Genomic DNA, 19,329 nt, shown 5'->3' on the forward strand with positions numbered 1-19,329 from the left:
TTTTTTTTGTATAAGAAAAGGAAATTCAAGTGGGGTTTTTTTATTTTAAGCATAAAGCTTTTTTGGCAAAGCAATTACTAACCTCTTACTAACATTTCTATTTGTAGTAATCCCGGCTGTAGCAATCTCTAAAAAGATGTGGTGCACAGGTACAATGCAATGGTGACTATCAGGAGAGAAGGTGGGAAGACAAAACTCAAGACCGTCATCCTCACGCGATCTATCAGAGGAAGTATTAAACCACTTGATATATGCAAATACATGTTGATGATCATGAACCATGCGAGTCAGATGGAGATTGCTGTTAGAAGGGTGTGTAAAGAAGTGTGTGAAGAGATACTGTATTTGTCCAGCATAGACTAGGGTATTTCTACTGTCACTACCAACAAACATTACGTGGACAAGAGAACCACAACTAGCTGAACCGTTTTTACCATGGTACTGTTGACCAAGTAAGTCAATAAACTTCAACTTTGTGATTTCATTGTCAACAAAGGAGTTTGTAAGCGTGGCATATTGATAACTGACAAGGTCGGGAAGATCATAGGATGTTTTGTAGTGCTGAAGCAGATAGGCATAGTCGGTTTCATCCATCAGTGATGATTTTTTTAGCTGAAGAGAAAAAGTCGAAGGAGGGAGAGGTTCGTTACCCTTTGGAGAAAGATGTGGGTTGGACGATGCTAGTAAGAATGATTGCAATTGGAATGGATGGAAGGAGAGGGTAATGACTGTGGTGGTAGATGTGAATTTCGGAGAAAGCTTTGAGAGAATGTTGAAAAGGGGACGTGACTAGAACTTTTCAGAACAGCATGGACATAGTCACCCTTGAATGCATTTTGAACAAAACTTCTCATATATGTTGTCTCAAAACTATCTTTTCCATTTGTCTTGATATGCTTCAACAGACCATTGTATCTCTCAAACCCAAAGAGCTAGTAACCGTACACAGGTCCAAAATCACAAATGGTCTCGCGAAGATGGAGGTGCAGGTACATGTTGCAGGTAAGGATGGTGGGAGTGTAGAGTTTGGTAGCCTTTTTACAAAACATTTCCAGATAGTTGTGGGCACTGTTCACTTCATCAAATGTGATGCTTGACTTGATAAGATAGTGGCATGCATGGACAAAATTCATCCAGTTGTTGTACATTTCAAATGGTAGAACACTATGCAGAAGAACAGAAGAATACACCAGTACCCAGGATTTCCAGTCGTCAGCTTTCATGTAAGGAAAGCCTTTTCCAATCTTTGATGTCAGCTTTGTATGATCTCTCAGAAGGACCATTGTCTCTGCGATTATTTCCATGGCAGCAAACTCTTTGGCTCCAATTGTTTTCTTATCAACCCACTGGTCCATCATTCTCTTTGGCGTCCCCAGGAATAAATTATGCATGGGATCAATGATCATTCCACGTACTAGATCAAAGTATCCAAGGTGTTGCAACTGCAACCATCAAACATCATATTTGACCTCCAGCTGGTGTCTTTCTGAGGGTGTACTCGCACTCTTCCACTTCTCAGCATGTAACCTGTTCTCTACACCCCTATGAATATTCCAAAGAGAATAATCGAATCCACTGAAGTCCATCTGATTTGTGTTGGGAAATCTGGGGAACTGGGTTATACACTTGTAGCACGCACATGTACTATTGTGGACTGTAAATCTACTTGTTTTCCTGGCAGCAGGGATGTCACACGCAACCATCAGCAAGGCAGCACAGACATTAGCACCAGAAGGGCACTCATAGATCGGGACTCGCATTCCAACATACAACTGTTTCATCTCGTCTACCATAGGCTTGAGATTATTATTTATCTTCTTGAATCTTGGCTCCTTGGGACCAGGCATCAGACCAACCAGAATTGTGTTCTCAGGCTTGAACCGTACCTCTCGAGGCAGATTATTTACAACCAAGTAAATTGCACCAGAAGAGTAACTAACTCCATCAAACGGCTGGAACCAGTCTATGTTGAGTGTCAATATCAATGAGTGAGAACAAGCAACAAACGAGACACCACTTGCATCCTTCAGCTCTTTTCACATTGCTTCATTGTATACACTGCAAAAGACTGACAATTTGATAATTTAATACAGTTTTATTAGCGTTGTTAAATTTTCAAAAAAAATAAAAAATAAAAATTATATTTTTTTTTTGGTTATAAATTTTAATCTTTTTTTTTTAGCTGTAAAATTATACCAGCATCACTTTTTCCTCTGTATTTTATGTGTCTTTAATATCATTGTAAATTACACTCAAAAAATATTTATATTAAAAGTATTATATACTTAAAGAAAAGTAAAATATTTTTTATTTAATACACCTTTTTTAGATAAAACTAGGGGAGTGGTGCTCCCCCCCTCTCCCCTCCCTTTGGGGGGGCCCCATGGACTCCCCTCCCTGGCGGGGGACCCCAGAGCCTACCGGAAGTTAATATAAAACCCTTCCCTATTGGAAGTCTAAGTACCATATAGCACAATTAATAGGAACATTTTATTTGAGTGAATTTTATAAAAAGAAAGGATATGTATAAATGTTTTATTATTCAAAAAAAATTGGTTAGATGAGTTTATAGTGTATGTTATATAAAATTTTTTACTAAATGTCAAAGACTTCCTTAAATACAACATTGTCTATAAATACAGTATTTGCCATTTCGTTGGAATTTGCTGGTGTATCAAGCATTATCTTGATTGTAGAAGGTTTTCTGACCCAGGATAGAGCAACATACAGCTGGCCATGGGAGAATACTGGGGCAGGGAGATATAATCCAATGCTCTCAAGAGTTTGACCTTGTGACTTGTTTATTGTCATTGCGAATGCAAGACGAACTGGAAATTGGAACCACTGGAATTCAATTTCACTATTTGATCCAGATGGATTAAGCTTTATTCTTGGAATAAGCCATACTTGCCTGGCATTGGATCCAGTCACAATTGTTGTTCTGATGACAGATGTTCCAAAAGAGTTGCAAATCAGGTGTGTACCATTACAGAGACCGTTTTTTGGGTCAAGATTGCGAAGAAGCATGATAGGACATCCTTTTTTTAAGGACAGTGAGTGAGGTGGTAGGGATCTAGGATCAATGGTATTTAGTAGCTCAACTGGATATGTCAACTGACCATCTTCATCAATTCCCTGGTCGACGCTCTTAAACTCTTGTGCCTCTCCAGGAAACTAGCTCAGAAGAATATCATTGAGTTTCTTGACATCTTTATTCTTAGGAGTAAGCAAAGCATGGCCCATGAGGAAATGAGGGTTGGCTGCATTAGAGGAGAGATCATGGAAAACTGCTTTGGCCAGATCAGCAGGATTACATCCAGAAAGTAACATATGGGGCGGAATTGGGATGGTGTTATCACTGCCTGTTGTGTGGGCAGAACCACTACCAACTTGCAAGAGAAATGCTCCAAATTCCCTAAGCTCTAATGTTTCTTGTTCATTATTTGCTTGGGCAATTCGCATGTTTGTTGTAAGCTGCAAGGTTTTTACATTTCTCCATGCAGATGCTTTCTTGATACATTGGCTTACAACCTGAGCTCTTGTTGCCTTGGGTATAACAGGAAGGACCTGCCGAAAATTGTCTCCAAAGATAAACAACTTCCCTCCAAATGGAACGTTTTCAAGCAATGGATTGACAGCCTTCATTATATCTTGCATGGATCTGCTTACAGTATTAAAAACATCTTTACTAATCATAGAAGCTTCGTCCCAGATAACCAATTCCAATCTTCTAATAAGTTGTGCCGTTTGTGAGTTTGCATTGATGGAGCATAAGAAGTTAAGATCAACTTGCACTGGAATCTTAAACCTGGAATGTCCTGTACGCCTACTTTCTAACAGCAATGCAGCAATTCCACTTGTTGCTACTGCAAGATCAATTTTTTCTTGTTGGCGAGTTTTTTGAAGCAAGGCATTAAAGACAAATGTCTTTCCCGTCCCACCTGAACCATCAACAAAGTACAATTTTGGGGCTCCCACGTTTTCTTCAATTGCACTTAATACTATTGTATAGACATGTCTTTGTGAATTGTTGAATGTCAATGTATCTGGATCTGGCAAAAGCTGGGCTTCATCGCATAAATCTTCTTGTTCTTGTATGATGGCTTGAACATCTTGCCCATTTGGGCTAAAGTGCTGGATGTCAGGCATTGGTGGAAGAACAAATCCAGTGAACAACATGAGAGACATAGAGTTGGCAGATAGATGACTTTCGATATCCCATAAAGATCTGTCAAACATATCTTGTGTGGGGGCTAATGCAGGAATTCCACTACTTTCTCTTGCCAAATGAAGATAATTTTCAATCATAGAATCGCGATGAGCAAGCCACAAAGAGAAAGGATCTGATATTGCACAGAAAATCAAAAGAATAGCAAAGAGTCTTCGTAAAGAAAATGGGATCTGATGAGCTGCTGCCTCTTCCATACAGTTACTCTACTCATCATCATTCAAAAGTAATCCCAGAGCACGACATGTAGCTTGGTTTGTTTCATACACACATCCTTCTACTGTACGTATGTCTTCACAGCTTTTGGCCCCTTTAACATTATGCAGCAGTAATTGTAACGAATATTTTTCAATATCTCTCAGAGTCACAGTGTAAACTCTGCCAATCGTTCCTTTATCAAACCTCTTACATGCTGTCTATTTTCGTTCTTTTGTATTCCATACATAAAGAGAAGGAAAGTCAACGTAAAAAAGTTTTTCATATGATGGGTGTGTAGCATTATAGTTGAAATATCTTATTAAAGTAGTGTTTTTTCTGGAATTTGCAACATCCTCTGGGTTAGAAGATGGATTATAATATATGGGTTGGGCATTTTCTAGATGGATTGAAAGTCGTTGATGGCTGGGATACTCTTGATGAAGCTTGAAAGAAAATATTCTCCAGCATGCTTCAGAAGCGGAGACATACCAAGCATCAAGAAACTCATTAACTTTGTTTACATGCTCTTGTTGTTGTTGTTGTGGAGTGGAATTGGTGGGTGTAGGCTGCACACGGGCCATTGCACGATCATGTCCTTTATATATATATTTGTAGAGGTATTTTACGGCAGAAACAGAGGTGCTAATCTCAACATTTATATGAGCATTGTATTTTGCACATATGTATCTATTGTGTGGAATAACCCATCCATTATCCATGATCTTTGGCCCTCTTCTAATAACTCTTCCATTTAAACTGCGTTGATAAATAGGATATCCGTTTTCACCATTGCTAGTCTCATTGCAAAGCTTTTTAGGATAATACTTTGAACAGATCCCATTCTTCATGCATGATGCTTTTGGATATTTCTTTCCGCATAGGCCATGCATCATGCATTTTTTACTGTTTCATATGACAATGGCTCAGTTTCAGGATCTGGGATTTCAGCCGAAACTATTCTGTCAAAATCTTCTATTGTTTTTGGTTTATCTTGTGGTCGCAAAATCAAAAGAATGTGGGCATGAGGAAGTCCACGCTTTTGGAATTCAATGACATATATAAAGGCCAAAACTTTCCCCAGAATATTTTTTTTGTAAGGTCAATCATGAGCTCTTTGAGCTTCATATTGAAAACCCGAGAACAAAGATCTGGTCTGTCATTAGCTTTTTGCCCAGCCAACAGGGAATTTGTGATTTCTGGCCACTTTGAATTGCAAGTGAAAGTTATGAACAAATCAGGCTTGCCAAAACGACGCACAATACTCATTGAATCTTGATAAAGTTGAGCCATATACCGGGGGCTACCAATAAAAGAAGATGGAAGAATAACTCTCTTTCCAAGATTTGCAAGATTACAATCGTTATGGATAACAGCATCCTGAATTCTACTATAAAGATCTACACAGAGACGATTTTGATTGCTGGTGATGAAGTGCAGCTGATAGTGCTCAACTTTGGCATACATATCAACAATATATTGTTGAAAGAGACGGCCAAAAAGATGGAGGAGGTGATGTGTGTTGCGTCAATACATCAAACGGTTTGAGTACCATTGCATTACTGTAACATGCTCTCCTGACAATGAGCTGGCATCAATGGTCCAACCATCTTCACTATGTGGAAAGAGTAGCACATAGTGTAAAGCATCATAAGATCGGTGGTACTCATTGATGTTCTGTTGGAAGTTGGCTCTGGTGTGCAGCACAATGTCTCTTGAAGTACCCTCTTCATTATTCATAATAAGAACTGCTATTTCACTTGCAGTTGGAGCATTGTACCGTCTTTGATCCCGAGGCCCCTCAGCTACTAAACGCAAAGTGAGATCTATAGATTGTCTCTTTTCCTGAGAAATTTGATCCATTGTTCTGAAGAGATGTACGAATGGATTTGTTTCCATAAGAATGGACTGAATCTTCTCCAAAACACTTCTCTCCAATTGTGTGGAATGGTACTGTCTTTGATCTATCTGAGCAGCACTATCATAAATATAGATCTGAGCGAATTTTGGGTGAGCAATATCAGATTCTGTCACTGGCAAAATAGATCCAATTCTATGACAAATTGTTCCTTGAATTCAGAAGTTGTATGCCCCATTGATATTGTTGCCAACAGAGGTATCAATTTTAGCTCTCAAAGAAGTAAAGCTCATTGTACTATTATAGCTTCAAATGTTTTCAAGAAACTTCTTTCCATCACGTGTTCTATAGTTCAAAAGCTTAGCAATTCCTGCAGGTGTTGGCTCAATTTGGGGGAGAACATGCTTTTCTTTGTTACAACACATAGAGAACGTGGGGCTTCTTAAAGAAGAACGACTGTTTTTTTCATGTGCCCACATCATTGCCCCACAAAATTGACACTCGATATCCATATCTCCCCTGTTATCAACTGCTGGTTCTTAAATAGCTGGAAGTTGGACAATATTATTCAAGTCTCTGCCTCGATTTCTAGATCCTCTTGCTCTGCTACTGTTATTGTTTGGACAAAATCTGCTTATAATTTGGCTATGATCAGTTCCGTTACAGTGAGAACAATGGAGTGAAATTGATCCTCTATTCACAGTTAAAATCTCCTCGACTTCTTCTTCTCTTCCAGTCACTTCTTCATCGGATAAAGTCTCCTCAATCTCTTCTTCCATGACTGCTTCAAGAACTTCAGTAATAGTCTCATTTGCGAGTGAAAATTCAGTCAACTCAGAAACTGAAATAGAAGTCGATGTTTCTATGTCCAAATTTTGGTCTTGGACAGGCTCACTTCTTATTCTCAAGGCAGCAGCTATTTTTTTATAAACATATTTATTATTAAAATATATATATAATACTTGCCGTAATATGCATAAGTATATAAATAAATAGTTACTTTGGCTACTTTCTGCAGGATATTCATCTACATTAGTTCTCTTTTGAGGAATGTGGAGAGAAATGTTCTTTGGGTTCATGAGACATTGCTTATAAGTACTTCTGCTATGTGCAAGCATATGGCAAGCAGCACAATGATGTTGAGTAGATGACATTTTATTTTTCGGGTTTTTTTTTCAAAGTTTGAGTTTGGTTTGATAGTTGTATAAGTTTTTTGGCAATAGTTTGTAAAATAAATTCAAGGGGTTAATATCTTGGTATATCATGTGACATAGTAATGTCAGGAGCGGATTGGAATTGGCACTCAATTCCAATCCTACCCAATCAGGAACAACTACTCCAACCACAGTAGTTGGGTGAGCAAGGCCAAGAAGAAGAAGACAACCATTGCTCAGCAAGATACTGCAGCAAAAGGACTTAGCTAGAATCTAGGATACTGCGGCATCTTATAAATTAATATAAATATCACAAATATTATCACAAATAAACATTATCTTTATCTTCATATTTCATTCTATCTTATTATCTTATTGTGTGACTTCTTGCACATTAGAGTAAAAGTGCTAGATTTTAGATGTGAATAGATGTTTTACAGACAAATTTGTATATCACGTGATGCTGCTAATTTTGATTGATTTTAGATACTGGTTTTATCCATTCAATTGGTGCCCATTTCCATCTAATTAGCATCTGTTTCCATCTAATTAGAACCCATTGACATCTGATTGGCTTCCATAGAAATTGAATTTGCGTCCATTGCCAACTGAATTTGCTCCCATTGCCATCTGAATTTGCTCCCCCCCTTTTACTATTGGCGGAAGGGTATATGGCACTCAAATTTTTTATCCTTACGCCTTACAATTTTTTTATATAACCATAGTATTTTTTTTTTGTAAACGTCATACTTTTTTTTGTAAACTTCATACTTTTTTTTTGTAAACGTCGTATTTTTTTTTGTAAACGTCGAATTTTTTTTATATAACCATAGTATTTTTTTTGTAAATGTCGTATTTTTTTATATAACTGTAGTATTTTTTTTGTAAACGTCGTATTTTTTTGGCATAAAACATGGATATTTTTATTAGGCATAATTAGTTGATAGAGAAATAGAACACATAATAAGAAGTAAGATATAATGAAATACAAAGTAATAAAAAAAGAAAAGCATAAAGCAGTAAAATAAATAAAAAAAGAGGGACATAAAGTGGTAAAAAAAATAAGATAAAGAGGGACATAAAGTGGTAAAAAAAAAAATAAGAAAAAGAGGGACATAAAGTAGTAAAAAATAAAAATAAAATAAAAAAAGACATAGAGTGTAAAGAGCTTAAATAGACATAAAAGACATACTTAAAGCTTTTGCTCTCTGTTCAAACAGCGAGGAAAGAATGAAATGGCATGGTTAATCCAACCCAAACAGTCCAAAAGGGTGACAGTCTTAGCTGATTCTGTAATCCTTAAGATGAACCCGTCTGACTCTGTAATCTCTTCTCTGCGGACATCAAACTTGATCTTGGACCACATTTTCTCAATTGGATTCAGGAAAGGTGAATACACAGGAAGATATGCACACTTGTACCCATGGGAAGAAATAAAGTCTTTCACTTCATCGGCCTTATGGATAGGAGCATTATCCATGATGAGATAACGTCCTTGCATACCCTGGCTGTCCAGAACGTCCATTGTATGACTAAGAAAGTCGAGGTAGTGCTGGGTTCTAGTGCCAATTCGGCCATTCACCTCAATGTTGGTGTAGATGTCCAACTTTCTCTTCTTCTTGGTTGCGACTGCAGTGGGTTTCTTCAACGAGAGGCTGACAATCCCTCTCTCGCACATTGCGCCAAGGATGGTGATGGACACACCTCTCTGCGTCGGGACAGTTGTCATAGCCGGGGTGCCACTGACAGAACGGCCAAAAGTTCTCTTGATGTGCATGTTGAAGCCTGCTTCATCGATGAACACACAGTTTGACAGATAGTTGAAATCTGCAAGTTATTGCCACTCCAAAATGCAGTCTCGTCTCATCTCAATTGTGTTGACGTCGTCTCTCTTCTCAGGCAGCTTCTCCAACTTCTTCATCGTCAGGGCACACTTCTTCACCAAGTGCTTCTGGATTGCTGATTTGGTAATCTGCAGCCCAGAGAACTCTTCCATGACAGCTATCCTTGCTTGTTCCAAGGTAGCATCTGGTTTATTTTCGAAAAACTTCAAAAAAAAAGTAGAGTGCACCTGGAACAACTTTTGGTTGCCATGTTTTCGTTCTTTAGGCGCAGAAACCTCCTCAACCTCCATCGTCTTCAGCCTATTGGACTCATCAGTCTCCACTGTGGCAGCATCAAAATCGGCCTGGATCTTCTCTCTGGCCAGCCTGACATAGTTCTGGGCAGTCTGGACATTGATCCCCATTTCCCTGGCAGCGGCAGCAGCAGTCTGGTTTTCCGAGAAAACCAAGGAGAAAAGCTTGTTCACCTGGTTTTGGTTGTACTTTTGGTACGAACCTTGACCTATGCTTTTTGCAGTGGGAACAGAATCAGGATTGACCTTCTCTGGCAGATTCGTCTTCGGCTTCTGTGCAACAATTGTCTTGGTTGTGGCCTTGTTGACTTCGGTTGGCAGGAAACTTTTGAGACTGAGGAGGTTTGTGACTGCTGGGTTTCTGGCCGAGGTACGGGTCCATTCCATATCTGCATGGTTGACAAAGACATCTGTCACAGATCGGAATACAACTTCTCCATGCATTTCGTCGATAATCTCTTGGTTGAAATCGCACAAGGGGTCGAAAGCAATTCCAGAAAACTGGGTTTGGTCTGCAGAACCGCTGTGACTGATCATTTCACAGTGCTTGTCCATAACAAATTCAAGGGAATTGTTGGAAGTAGGCATTTTTTTTGAAAATAAAAAGGGTGTTAAAATCGAGGAAGAAAGATAACTGAGAAACTTTTATTAAGACACTGGGGTATATATACCAAAAAAAATATTTTAATAACAAACGTTTCTACCAAGGTATAGTCTTGTCCTGTTGTCTTAATATATTTGGATAAAGAACATGTTGAAGAATAATGAATGTTTACATATTAAGCTTCTTCACACTTTTAAGAACATTTATTTTATTAGCCGATTTACAGTGCTACCAGAGCCTTTATGGTGTCCTGTCTTCTGTCTCAAAGGAAGGGGTAGGATTTCTCCTCATGGGTTTGCCCAACCAAAAAAAAAATAAAAAAAAAGAAAGTTTTTTTTTGTATAGAGCCAAGGAAAAGCTCGAAATTCAGTTATTGAGATTTTCAGTTTTTCAGAAATGTCTGCGGTTAGATACCATTTTATTTTCAGTTATTAAGATTTTCAGTTATTCAGTTATTGAGACTTTCAGTTTTTCAGTTTTTCAGTTTTTCAGAAATTATTTGCAAAAAAATGGTTATGTATATTATAAAAATTTATGAATAAAAATGCTAGTTATACTATTTGGAGAATTATTTTTAAAATTGCTATTACATTTTTCTTTTTTTTATTTCTCTTTTTTTTTATTTCTTTTTTTTTTATTTCTTTTTTTTTTATTTCTTTTTTTTTTCTTTTTTTTTATTTCTTTTTTTTTTATTTTTTATTTTTTTTTTATTTCTTTTTTTTATTTTTTTTATTTTTTCATCTCTTTTTTTCATCTGTTTTTTTATTTCTTTTTTTTTGTCATGAGCTTGTGCTATTTTTTGTTACTGTTTTTGTGTGTATAATATTTGGTTTTTTTTTGGTATTTTGTATTATGAGGGTTTCCAAAATTGAGATTGGGTAGTATTGTGAGCAAAGCATAATTCTTGGACCGCTTTCAGTTGTTTAACAGATTGTTAGACATTTACTTGTTTCGAGTGCAGATTACAAAGAGTTGTTGAGTTTGATATTAAGAAGATCAGGATTCTGACATTGTAAAATGGTTGGAGCAGGTGCTGAATAAATATAGCATTTTTGGATTCTTTTTTGTAATGGTATTAGATGCTTGTGTAGGACCAGGTTCATAAGAAATACAATTGCTGTGGTAGTCAATCAGATTACTGGATATTTGAGATAAAAATTGGCAAGTTTTTGTGTGGTCAGTAGAGTGAATTCTACTGTTGGATTTCGAAAAAATATAGTCGGCGAAATGCACTTAAAAGCATTATGAATATGTGTAGACTGGTTCCTATCGTATAGGTAGATGTTTGATCTTATAGTTTCTTTGTAGGTGGAGGGTTGAATTGTCACGTTTTCTTTTCAGATTTATAGCTTTTGTTCAAAATACTATAGATTATTTAGAGATTAATATCAATGACTCCGAGGTATAGGCTTTATTTACATATAGAAACATAATGTGATCTGGAAATAATAAAAAAATCCATGAGGTATAGAGCTTTAGGCAGTGTTTTCATTGTCAGAGTAATATTTAGTTGTTGAAGTGAGCATGAGAATGAGATTTATTGCTGATTTAAGAAGAGAAATAAACAGTTTTGGTATATAAACACCAAATGGAAAGAGAGAGAATTATGATATCTCTTTTAAAAAAGAATGTTTATAATAAATTTATGGCTGTGGGTAATATATTATCCTATTTATTTTTTATCTCCTTGAGTTCAATTTGTACTACTTTATTTAGTGGACCTTAGAATATTATTTTTTGATATAAAAAGCTGAAAATATAATGGCTAATACTATTTAACAACAACTCAATCTTCTTTACATCTATTATTGCTGCTTCAACTTGTGTTCTGATTTTTATCTTGCATCTTAAGTAATTACTATTTAATTATAACTGCTATGTGCTAGATATAACTATATTTATATAAAATATGTCACTTTAACATATCTTCCTATTTCTTTATTTTTTCACCTTTTATTATCAGAAAACCCTACAATGTTACACGAAAAACTTGAAGAATATAACAGTGCCTTTGAAAAAAGCATGGAAGAGCTTGAAGAGCCTGAAATGCCAGAAGATCCAAAAAGTTCTGCCCCATCAACAACAGACGAAACCCCCAAAAAAAGTAGAGAGCAATATCAAAAGCCTACGGATAAAGATATAAAAAATCTTCTTTATCTCTACTTCATAAGGGGATTAACTATCGAAAAAGCCAGCAAGATAGTAAATATGAAACAAACAACTGCTGGTGGCTATATTTTGAAGTGGAGAAAGTCTCCAGTTGTTTTTTTCATTAAAAACAACAAGGAGGCTGCAAGTGACGAAAAAATGAATCTTTTATTCAAAACTTACTCTGCAATAAAGAAAGAATACAAATAATATCATTGCATTTTCAATTTTAATATAATTATTATAATGAGATACTTGCTTTATTATCTTATAACTGCAGTAAGGTATTTAACTTTAACAAAGTAATCTGGAGAAAAGTTTGCATATTCTGTTAATTCTCTCTATAGATATTTTCTATGACGTATCTTTGTAGAATGATCTACATATATTGAAGTGCTATTACATTAGGTGTTTGGTACTTATATAAAAAAATATAGCAGTTATATAAAAAAATACAACGTTTACAAAAAAAAAATACTATAGTTATATAAAAAAAATTCGACGTTTACAAAAAAAATACAACGTTTACAAAAAAAAATACTACAGTTATATAAAAAAAATTGTAAGGCGCAAGGATAAAAAAATTGAGTGCCATGTACCCTTCCGCCAATAGTAAAAGGGGGGGAGCAAATTCAGATGGCAATGGGAGCAAATTCAGATGGCAATGGGAGCAAATTCAGTTGGCTATGGACACAAATTCAATTTCTATGGAAGCCAATCAGATGTCAATGAGTTCTAATTAGATGGAAACAGATGCTAATTAGATGGAAATGGGCGCCAATTGAATGGATAAAACCAGTATGTCTTGGTTAACAAAAAAGGGAACCAAATGGTATAATATTGAGGGCATATGTTAAAAGGAATAACCGATTGGATACCTGACTTAAGGATTTCTATCTACGATGTCAACTCTGACACAAAAGCTTGACCAATTCAGCTACGTTTACAGTGAATTCGAGGATAGCCTAGATCAGAAACAACAATTATGAATCCAACAAAATGAATAAAAAGCAACTTAAGTAGATGCACTAACATTTTCCCCAACGGGGAATCGAACCCCGGTCACGACGGTGAAAGCGACGGATCATAACCACTAGACCATTGAGGAAACACGTGCATGACATTATGTGCTGTAAAATCTTGTACCATTAACCAAAAACATATTTGTTTGATGTGACGTCAACTTATGGACAGACTATTAAGTTATGGACAGTGCAAAGTCGTGACTCCATCTCCGGACACAACAAAATCCGATTTCTTGGATTTATTTTCTCTCTCCCTCTTTTTCCTTTTTTCTTGCTATTGACATTTAAATTCCCACTAGACTTTAAATGCTTTTCCCCTTTTTTCTATTTTTTCTTTGATTTTTATTTCCTTTTTAGCTTGCTTCTCTTTGCATTGCACTTGTTCCTTTACACTTCTTGATATTACTTCTTTAGTATGCTTCCCGAGAGTTCATATTTTTTAGTAGTTTGCACTACAGCAGAGAAAATAGTAATATGTTACCACTTTGGTAACATAACTACTATTTTTTACTTAATAAAAAATGACAGTTATGACTCTGTATAAGGCCAAAACAGGCACTGTTACAATTTTCACATAGTAAAAAATGGTAGTTATTTATTATGTAAAAAGCCAAAATAAGCATTATTATCATTTTTTCATAATAAAAACACTGGAAAAACCGCCTTGATTAACAATGTGACCAGGTTGGTAAACACATATGTAGAAATAGTGATTTTTTTTGACTCAGTGTGTTTTTTGAAGTTCAGGTCAAAGATATAGTTTTAGTTGGTTTCATTGGTTAACAGAATTTTAGAATATTAGTCTGGTACGGAAAGCTAAATTCACATACAGAGACCTATCATAATTCTTATTCTATCACCTTTTTTTTTATTCCTACTATTTTCTGGATTTACTCTCGCAATAATCTATTTATAAACTCATAGTAGAAGAATATATGTCTTTTATATACAACAGGCATTCTTGAAAACATTTGAATAAAGACTATGAATTCATAATATCATAATTGTCATGTCTCTTTCTATATTAAGTAATATAGAAAAGAACTTGTTAGAAGAATTCAATTAAACAACCATAAAATATAATGCTTTTTTTTTACTATAAAGTTGGTGCAAATAAAGTATATTTTACGCTTGTTTCTCTTTTTATTCTCAATAAATCACATCAAACAAAACACATAAAATATTTTCTATTCTCCACCACTGTAATGTTGTCTGCCATTGTGCTCAATGTAGCAGAAATTCACAGAGATACTCATTGGTAACAAGTAGAACCACTGAGCATCATATTAGAAAAGATGAGCTTAAGAGAATTGAGAGACTGGATACAGCTGAAAGATTGGCAAATAGTATGTTATATTCAGGGCTTATTTTTCGATTACTGAGTAATAACTTCTTTATTTTTTTAATTTTAATGAAACACAGCTATGCAAAAATAACAAATGATGGACGTTGATACCCAATGTAAAAAAAAAGAAAAAAAATATATTTGAAAACCAGTAGAGACAATAAGCTAAACTAATCTATATTTGTATATATCCCGACCTGTCAATCTGAATCCATCAAAAAAATAGACAATCAGACTGACTCACCTGATTCAAATGCTGCCACGATGGCTGACATTGTCTTGGTAGACAATGAGATTAGCAAGATCAATGGTAATGACTCTGACATTGAAAGAGACATGAACTCTGACTCTGGCAGTGGTGAAAAAGAAGGTGTTGAGACAGATGTTGAAGAGTTTGTTAACGAAGGTCATTCATAAATGATTTTGTTTTCTTAAAAACAGACCTAAAGAAAATTTGTTCTAATTTATTTTTATTAATTTTAAATAGACCCATTTGATGCTTCTAACATGCCTGAAAACCCTGTCCATTGGTTCATTGCTACCTTTGCCGTTCTTTTTATCTTGCGTTATATTATTAACAAAGGTATCACCGTATTGATTAAATTTATCAATCAGTTACTCAAGATCTATAGCAAAGATTTCCAATTACTAACAAGTCTTATTGGTCTGCAAAGAATGACTGATTTTTCCAATTACATCAATGGTATTAAGAAGTCTGTTATATGTGAAGACTGCCACAAGGTTTACAAACAAGATGTGTCTCTCCCTACTCATTGTGACTTCAAAAAGCATGGTTCTCAATCAGTATGCAATTGTGAATTGATGAAGGTTTCATCTTCTGGTGCCATGGTAGCCAAGCAATCATATGTCTATAACTCTATCCAGAGATCATTACAAGTTTTCTTTCTTTGTTCTGAGTTTAAGCAAAAAATCAGACAATGGAACAAAGAGCTTAAGATCATAGATACACTATGCAACGTCTATGATGGTGCTATGTGAAAGGAGCTAAAGAACCAAAGTGGTATATTGTTTGTGGATGAATCTCATTCATTGATGCTAACAATGAACATTGACTGGTTCTAGCCATTTGATGACATTACATATTTAACTGGAGCTATCTACCTTGCAATAAATAACTTGCCTCATGAGAAAAGATTTAAGCCTGAAAATATCATCCTTGTTGGTTTGATGCCTGGTCCTAAGGAGCTAAAGACCAAAGAGATCAACCACTATTTAAAGCCAATAGTCGATGAATTGCTGCAGTTGTTTACGGGGATAACCATCCCAACTTTTAAGTGCTCAGCCAGTGTTAATGTACGTGCCGCATTACATATAGTTGCCTGTGACATCCCCGCTGCCAGGAAGACCAGTGGATTCACTGCCCACAACAGTACTTGTGCATGCCCCAGATGTGTAAGGCAATTTACCAGGTTACCAAGTACCAATCAGGTCGACTTCAGTAGGTTCGACTATTTGACATGGAAAATCCGTAGCAGTCTGGAAAACAGGTTGCATGCTGAGGAGTGAAAGAGTGCCAGTATGCCCTCAGAAAGGCATCAGTTGGAAATTGAAAATGGTGTTCAATGATTGCAGCTGCATCGCCTTGGATACTTTGATCTAGTACATGGAACGATCATCAATCCCATGCATAATTTATTTCTGGGAACACCAAAGAGAATGATGGAGCAGTGGATAAAAGAAGGACTGATAGACGATAGAAAGCTGGCTAGAATGCACGCAATGGCAGAGACAATGGTGGTGCCAATAGATTACAGGATGTTGAAATTGAAGATTGGAAAGGGCTTTCCATACATGAAAGCTGATGAATGAAAGTTCTGGGTGCTAGTGTATTCGCCTATCTTGTTGAAAGCTGTTCTGCCAATTGAAATGTTCAGAAATTGGATCAGTTTTGTTGATGTCTGCTGCCAATTAGTAAAGCCAAGCATCACGTTCTCTGACATTGACGACGGCCATAAATTTCTTCAAGAATTCTGTACTGAGTGCCAGCGTATTTACACTCCAACTCTTCTCACCTGTAACATGCATTTACATCTTCATCTTTGTGAGACCATCTGTGATTTTGGATCTGTATATGACTATTGGCTCTTTGGGTTTGAGCAATATAATGGTTTGTTAAAGAACGTAAGCACAAACAGAAAAGATTCTTTTGAGGCTACGTATATGCAGAGTTTTGTTCAAGATACTTTCAAGGGTAACTATGTCAATGCCGTTCTCCAATGTCCAAGCCAAGTCCCCTTTCTTCTGCTTCTCACCAAGCTTACTGCCACTGCTCAACCATCCAGTTTAAAAAACAAGATAACTTTCCCACAACGCCCGTTCAGATTAGCAGCCTTTGTCTAAGCATACTCAAACCCTTCTCTTCCAGTCCGGGGCAATGAACCTCTTCCTCCCTCTACGTTTCCTCTTCACATCAAGCCCTCATCAGTAATGAGTGATGTTGACTATTCTCATTTGCTTGATTATTTTAAAGTCGTGTATCACATTCCTGGTCTTGAAAGTTACCAATTTCTGTCCTTCTCCTTCTCCTTTGTTGACAATCAGATCACAAAGTTGAGATCAATCAATTTGCTTAGCCAGGTGTACAAAGGCTGTAATAATGCTTCAGGTCGCGGCTCATTTGTGCAATCTCTGTTCCTTGGAAGTCAAGGCAATAATCGATTGGCATACACCAGCCAAATTCAGTATCTTTTCTTTCACTCTTTCACTCCACCAGTAGACAACACAGATATCCAAACACGTATTGTTTATTAAGATAAACACGTGTTTGCGTTTGTTAAGTAGTTCCAGATTGAGCATGACTGTTCAAGAGAGTTGGAAAGTGTTGACATCTGCAGTGCAGATTTTATTGCGTGTGATTTTGAATGCATCTTGACAGTACATCAAATATCATCAGTTGTTGCAACATGTGATTATAAAACCAGCACAAATAATAAGAAAATACTTGTCAACACTTTACCATACAAACAATATAATTAATATTTAATACATTTCTTTTTTTAATAAAAAATTTCAATATATAAGCTAATGTAGTCTTATTATATATGTTGCAAACAATACATATGTGTTAAGAAATTTTGAGAGTAAAAGAAAAAAAACGACAAAAAATGAGTTTTATTTATGACCCATATTTAAGAGCTCATTGAGGTAGAGCAGGATCTAAATCAATTGGGATTGTTGATTCCACTGTTCTATCATAAACTCTCTTAAGCAGTTGGCAAGAATTTGTTAAGCTAAATAATAAACATATATTAACATTCAGTCTGGCATCATTCAAAAAAGAAAACTGTTAGGTTTTACCTCGTCACTTCTCCAACTTGGGCGAGCAACACGAATCTCATTTCTTGGCTGAGAGGGGGACATATCATTGTCTGATTCGCCTTCAGACATGACTGACTTTTGGATCAGTCCAGAGCAGTTTCAACCCATCTTGAGATCAATGTCAGCCTTGTAAGCATCATAAGCAAGGCGATGGCGAGTGTAGTTCTAAAGGAAAAGACAATACAATTAATATTCTAATTGTTATTATTTAGCATAAATTGAAAATATAGTTTACATCAGTTTCACGGCCAGATCTTCTTGAATTAGTATTCAAGGCTCGTCTTGTTTCTGGAAGTTCCCTTTGCTGGCAACGTCTACTACAGAAGTTTGTATATATATACTTACGAAGGTCGTGTGTCCTCATATCAGTGCCAGCAAACTTCTTTTCCAAGTAATACAAGAGTTGTTTGACTAACTCTCTATTTGGAGAGCAATCAAAACGAACATCAACTGCCCACTTTGGTTTTATGGCGTTCACTTGGATTTCTGCCTGGTCTCTTGATTTTAGCTTTGGGTTTCACATATAACCATGAATGTATCCATATTATATTTTAATTAGCAACAAGATTAGCAAGTGTCTTTTGTATCTTTATACTTACAAATACAGCATTAGTATCACTTGATTCGGTGATGGGAAGGGCAGCAGAAGTGGATGCAACACTAGTGGGCACATGCACAGATGCTGGGAGGGCAGACAAGGCATCAATGCCATTAATGGCGGTTGTGTTACCAGTGATCACTACACCGATTCTTGTATCTATCAATGTGATCTTATTCTTCATGGCCTTCATCTCTTCTTTCATCGCATTCAAAGCTTGTAGCAACTGGACATCAGTGCTAGCAAGAGAAGGAGCGAGTCTGCGGTTGGGGGTAGGCATTATCTGTAATATATTATAATATTTTCAATTGTTAATATTAGTTCTTTTTCTTTTTTATTCTCTTTTGTAAGAGACAATCCATCTATTTTGTTATGTAAATTACAATAAATTCGCAACGTAGATTTGTTGAGATGATATAATCAAGAGTGAGTGACATTGAATTGCAAGTAGAAATATTAAGTATTTATAGGCGGTAGTGATGCTTCAGGAACACTTCAAAGACAACTTCTTGAAACACTGAGATGCAAATCGGCCTTGATACATTTTTTGGCCTCAATTGATCACCTCTTTTCAGTTTTTTTTGCTATCATTTATTGGATAAGCTTTTCGGTATTTTGTTTCAAACGCGGAAAAAAAATTTATGTCTTTTTCTTTCTTCTTTTCTGCTCCTTTCCTCTTTTCCAACGTTTGTCATTAT

At 36.0% G+C, this 19,329-nt stretch overlaps 7 protein-coding genes and 1 non-coding gene across 8 annotated transcripts; 2 read left to right on the plus strand and 6 right to left on the minus strand.

Annotated features, from left to right (window-relative positions):
- Positions 1-45: 45 nt before the first annotated feature.
- Positions 46-1,406, minus strand: PHYBLDRAFT_165005 (hypothetical protein; the record flags this gene model as incomplete). The annotated part of the gene is made up of 3 exons (XM_018435135.1): positions 46-759; positions 786-915; positions 946-1,406. The coding sequence occupies 3 exons, from the start codon at positions 1,404-1,406 to the stop codon at positions 46-48; spliced, it is 1,305 nt and encodes a 434-aa protein (XP_018296174.1).
- Positions 1,407-5,431: 4,025 nt separating this feature from the next.
- On the minus strand, positions 5,432-6,322 carry PHYBLDRAFT_73582 (hypothetical protein; the record flags this gene model as incomplete). Its single annotated transcript, XM_018442882.1, has 3 exons — positions 5,432-5,697; positions 5,721-5,823; positions 5,987-6,322. The coding sequence occupies 3 exons, from the start codon at positions 6,320-6,322 to the stop codon at positions 5,432-5,434; spliced, it is 705 nt and encodes a 234-aa protein (XP_018296175.1).
- Positions 6,323-6,820: 498 nt separating this feature from the next.
- PHYBLDRAFT_73581 (hypothetical protein) lies at positions 6,821-7,435 on the minus strand (the record flags this gene model as incomplete). The annotated part of the gene is made up of 2 exons (XM_018442881.1): positions 6,821-7,197; positions 7,282-7,435. 2 exons carry the CDS (start codon positions 7,433-7,435, stop codon positions 6,821-6,823), a joined length of 531 nt encoding a protein of 176 aa, XP_018296176.1.
- Positions 7,436-9,269: 1,834 nt separating this feature from the next.
- On the minus strand, positions 9,270-10,160 carry PHYBLDRAFT_142003 (hypothetical protein; the record flags this gene model as incomplete). The annotated part of the gene is made up of 1 exon (XM_018430725.1): positions 9,270-10,160. One exon carries the CDS (start codon positions 10,158-10,160, stop codon positions 9,270-9,272), a length of 891 nt encoding a protein of 296 aa, XP_018296177.1.
- A 1,990-nt stretch (positions 10,161-12,150) lies between these two features.
- On the plus strand, positions 12,151-13,067 carry PHYBLDRAFT_73579 (hypothetical protein; the record flags this gene model as incomplete). The annotated part of the gene is made up of 3 exons (XM_018442880.1): positions 12,151-12,378; positions 12,576-12,603; positions 12,892-13,067. 3 exons carry the CDS (start codon positions 12,151-12,153, stop codon positions 13,065-13,067), a joined length of 432 nt encoding a protein of 143 aa, XP_018296178.1.
- Positions 13,068-13,360: 293 nt separating this feature from the next.
- Positions 13,361-13,432, minus strand: PHYBLDRAFT_t68. The gene has a single exon. It is a non-coding gene; the product is annotated as a tRNA-Glu (tRNA).
- A 1,526-nt stretch (positions 13,433-14,958) lies between these two features.
- PHYBLDRAFT_165009 (C2H2-type zinc finger transcription factor) lies at positions 14,959-17,055 on the plus strand (the record flags this gene model as incomplete). The annotated part of the gene is made up of 3 exons (XM_018435136.1): positions 14,959-15,100; positions 15,182-15,591; positions 16,528-17,055. 3 exons carry the CDS (start codon positions 14,959-14,961, stop codon positions 17,053-17,055), a joined length of 1,080 nt encoding a protein of 359 aa, XP_018296179.1.
- Positions 17,056-18,132: 1,077 nt separating this feature from the next.
- PHYBLDRAFT_142006 (hypothetical protein) lies at positions 18,133-18,911 on the minus strand (the record flags this gene model as incomplete). Its single annotated transcript, XM_018430726.1, has 3 exons — positions 18,133-18,198; positions 18,269-18,541; positions 18,633-18,911. The coding sequence occupies 3 exons, from the start codon at positions 18,909-18,911 to the stop codon at positions 18,133-18,135; spliced, it is 618 nt and encodes a 205-aa protein (XP_018296180.1).
- Between the last annotated feature and the right edge of the window lie 418 nt (positions 18,912-19,329).

Source organism: Phycomyces blakesleeanus (assembly GCF_001638985.1).
Source record: "Phycomyces blakesleeanus NRRL 1555(-) unplaced genomic scaffold PHYBLscaffold_4, whole genome shotgun sequence".
Classification (NCBI taxonomy): Eukaryota; Fungi; Mucoromycota; class Mucoromycetes; order Mucorales; family Phycomycetaceae; genus Phycomyces; species Phycomyces blakesleeanus.